The 2,961-nt window shown below is 51.6% G+C and overlaps 1 protein-coding gene across 1 annotated transcript; it reads right to left on the bottom strand.

Annotated features, from left to right (window-relative positions):
* Window positions 1–397: 397 nt before the first annotated feature.
* On the bottom strand, window positions 398–657 carry LOC132825183 (small ribosomal subunit protein eS28-like). Its single transcript, XM_060840222.1, has one exon. The coding sequence runs from the start codon at window positions 655–657 to the stop codon at window positions 448–450; it is 210 nt and encodes a 69-aa protein (XP_060696205.1). The 3' UTR covers window positions 398–447.
* Between the last annotated feature and the right edge of the window lie 2,304 nt (window positions 658–2,961).

Here is a 2,961-nt window from a genome sequence, read left to right as displayed (position 1 = left end):
TATTCATGTTCCTGTGCTTCTATCTTTAAAAATGTGTGCTTTTTGATTCTTCCAACAGAGTGCATGTGCTCATATTTTCATGCATTAAAATCCATCTACCAAGTTTTTATTCATCTTCTCAATGTATCATATCTTCTTGCATGTTCCTTGTGTCCTTATCACAACACCCTCTGAAATAACACCTCAGAGGCTGATATTCCATTATCAAGTCACCCTTTATTTACACATGGAGAGTCCTTGACACTGATCCAGCTCCCTCAGAGCTAGCTCTCAGTGTCAACAGAACAACTGACATTACTGTTTAATTTTTTTTTAACCAAGTAACCCATTTATTTACATTCCCGTTTATTTTTATTTTTTACCTTAATGGATGTTTATTATCCCATTGTCAAAATATGAAAATGTCCACAACCAATTATCACAACTGGCATCAGCTTTGTTGATCTTTTATCGCAATCTTCTTGCTTCACACTCAGATTCCAAAACTGTGAGTACATCTCCCTCACGGACTGGCCCTTTCACATTTCGAATGATGGAACAGTTGCTGTCATCCATAAATTCTACACGAACCTGAGTACATTGCCCCTGTGAGCTAGTCCTTCCAAGAATTTTAGTAACCCAGACGAGTTTAACGTTCTGTGTCCGCAGTCCCTCCATGATGTGGCGGCACTGAGAAAGGACACATTCTCATTTATTTTTTCTTTTTCTTTATTTATCCCCACACTACCGCCTAACTGCGGTAGTGCTTATTTTTTCCCCAGCACCCATGGTGTGTGTGTGTGCAGGTGTGAGACACAGTGAAAGACACAAAGTGTACAAATCTTTATTCAATTTCCACCACCAGGAAGATGGGAAAACACCCGGGTGGCCAGTGACAAGCAGTGCCCTTCACATCAAAGGGCAATGCTGTGTGATCAAAACAGTGAAGGGGAGGGCAGGGACTAAATCAAAATAGAGTTGGAGGGGGAAATGATGCACTCCACTCCCTGTGGCGCCCACCTCTCCCTGAACAACTCCAGGGTGTTGGTGGACACCACGTGCTCCTTCTCCAAGGACATTCCTGTTCATTTTTTTTCTGCGGTACTGCTTATTTTTCCCCAGCACCCATATTGTGTGTTTGCGCAGGTGAGAGACACAGTGAGAGACACAAGGTGTACGAATCTTTATTCAGTATCCACCACCAGGGAGAAAGGAAAACACCCGGGTGGCCAGTGACAAGCAGTGCCCTTTGAAGATGCTGCTTTTTTTTTAGGAAAACACCCGAGTGGCCAGTGACAAGCAGTGCCCTTCACATCAAAGGGCAATGCTGTGTGATCAAACAGTGAAGGGGAGGGCAGGGACTAAATCAAAATAGAGTTGGAGGGGGAAAATGATGCACTCCACTCCCTGCGGCGCCTACCTCTCCCTGAACAACTCCAGGGTGCTGGTGGACACCGCGTGCTCCTCCAAAGACATTCCTGGTTTTTTTTTCCTCTTTCCCCACACTACTGCCTAACTGCGGTAGTGCTTATTATTTTTATCCCCAGCACCCATGGTGTGTGTGTGCAGGTGTGAGACACAGTGAGAGACACAAAGTGCACAAATCTTTATTTAATTTCCACCACCAGGAAGAAAGGAAACACCTGAGTGGCCTGTGACAAGCAGTGCCCTTCACATCAAAGGGCAATGCTGTGTGATCAAAACAGTGAAGGGGAGGGCAAGGACTAAATTAAAATAGCGTTGGAGGGGGAAATGATGCACTCCACTCCCTGCGGCACCCACCTCTCCCTGAACAACTCCAGGGTGTTGGTGGACACCACGTGCTCCTTCTCCAAGGACACCCGGGCTTTAACGTAACCGCGGAAGAGGGGCAGGCAGTCGGCCCTAACGACCCCCTCCACGGCCCGCTGCCTGAACCTGTTTATGGCCAGTTTGGCCAGGCCCAGCAGCAGACCCACGAGGAGGTCTTCAGACCTGCCCTCCCTCCTCCACACCGGGTGCCCGAAGATCAGGAGCGTGGGACTGAAGTGCAACCAAAAACAGAGGAGGTGGTTTTCAGAAAATCAAAAAGGGAGTGCAAACGCCCACACCCAACATACACATGGTCCACGGACTCCACAGCGCCACAGAACAAGCAGTTGGGCTGGGAGTCCGTGAACTACCGCAATCTGCGGTTGCAGGGGACTGCTGCGTGCAGCACCCTCCACCCCAGATCCCCGAGAGAAAGGGGGAGGACTCCAGCATAGAGGGCCCTCCACTGGGGATCCCCACCGCCCGGTGGCAAATGGGCACGCCAGGGCGTGTCCGGGCGGTGGAGGAGGGAGAAGAGGTGGACGGTGTGCAGCAGCAGTCGATACAGCGCACGCCTTAACATCCTTGAAGGGGACAAAATTAAAATTTCGGAGACGGCTCAGGTTGTGGGGCACAGGCTCCCGCGGGAAGTACGGGACCTTGGGGCCAATGTGAAATTCCGTCCGGGCAGGGGTGAGCGCAGACGGGATCCCACCGCACACCTGAGCGTCCTCCAACTGGTGCACTATGTCGGGTCCGAGCACCGCCATTTTAAGGCGGATGCCGGTGGCCATGTACCGGACGTCTACCGCTGCCCTGCTCGCTATGTCTTGAGGCAACGTCCAGACCAGGCCCCCGGCACCCAGCACATCCCTGACCCTGGTAACCCTCGCCACCACGGCCCTGCCCTCCGACAGCCACTCGAACCCGCGAGCACGGAGGTGCGGATTCCTGAGCAATGACTCCCTGACTTCAGCTGTTACTCCTGCCGGAGGGTAGGCGCGACGCGATTCGACCATGTTCCAGACAGTGATCAGGTCCTGGTAAAAGACAGGCAGCACCTTGAGGGCGACCTCCAAACCGTCACGGTCGACGAACAGGAGCTGCGTGTCGTAGTTGAGGTTACGCACCTGGCGGAAAAAATACGTCGCCAGGGCGCATCACCTAGGAGGAGGCTCGACATAAAGGTAT

Source organism: Hemiscyllium ocellatum, chromosome 20 (assembly GCF_020745735.1).
Source record: "Hemiscyllium ocellatum isolate sHemOce1 chromosome 20, sHemOce1.pat.X.cur, whole genome shotgun sequence".
NCBI lineage: Eukaryota > Metazoa > Chordata > Chondrichthyes > Orectolobiformes > Hemiscylliidae > Hemiscyllium > Hemiscyllium ocellatum.
This window is presented reverse-complemented; position numbering and strand designations above follow the sequence as displayed.

Bases quoted from the DNA above. Each gene is read 5' to 3' on its own strand.
- LOC132825183 (XM_060840222.1), bottom strand. From the start codon at position 657: ATGGAGGGACTGCGGACACAGAACGTTAAACTCGTCTGGGTTACTAAA.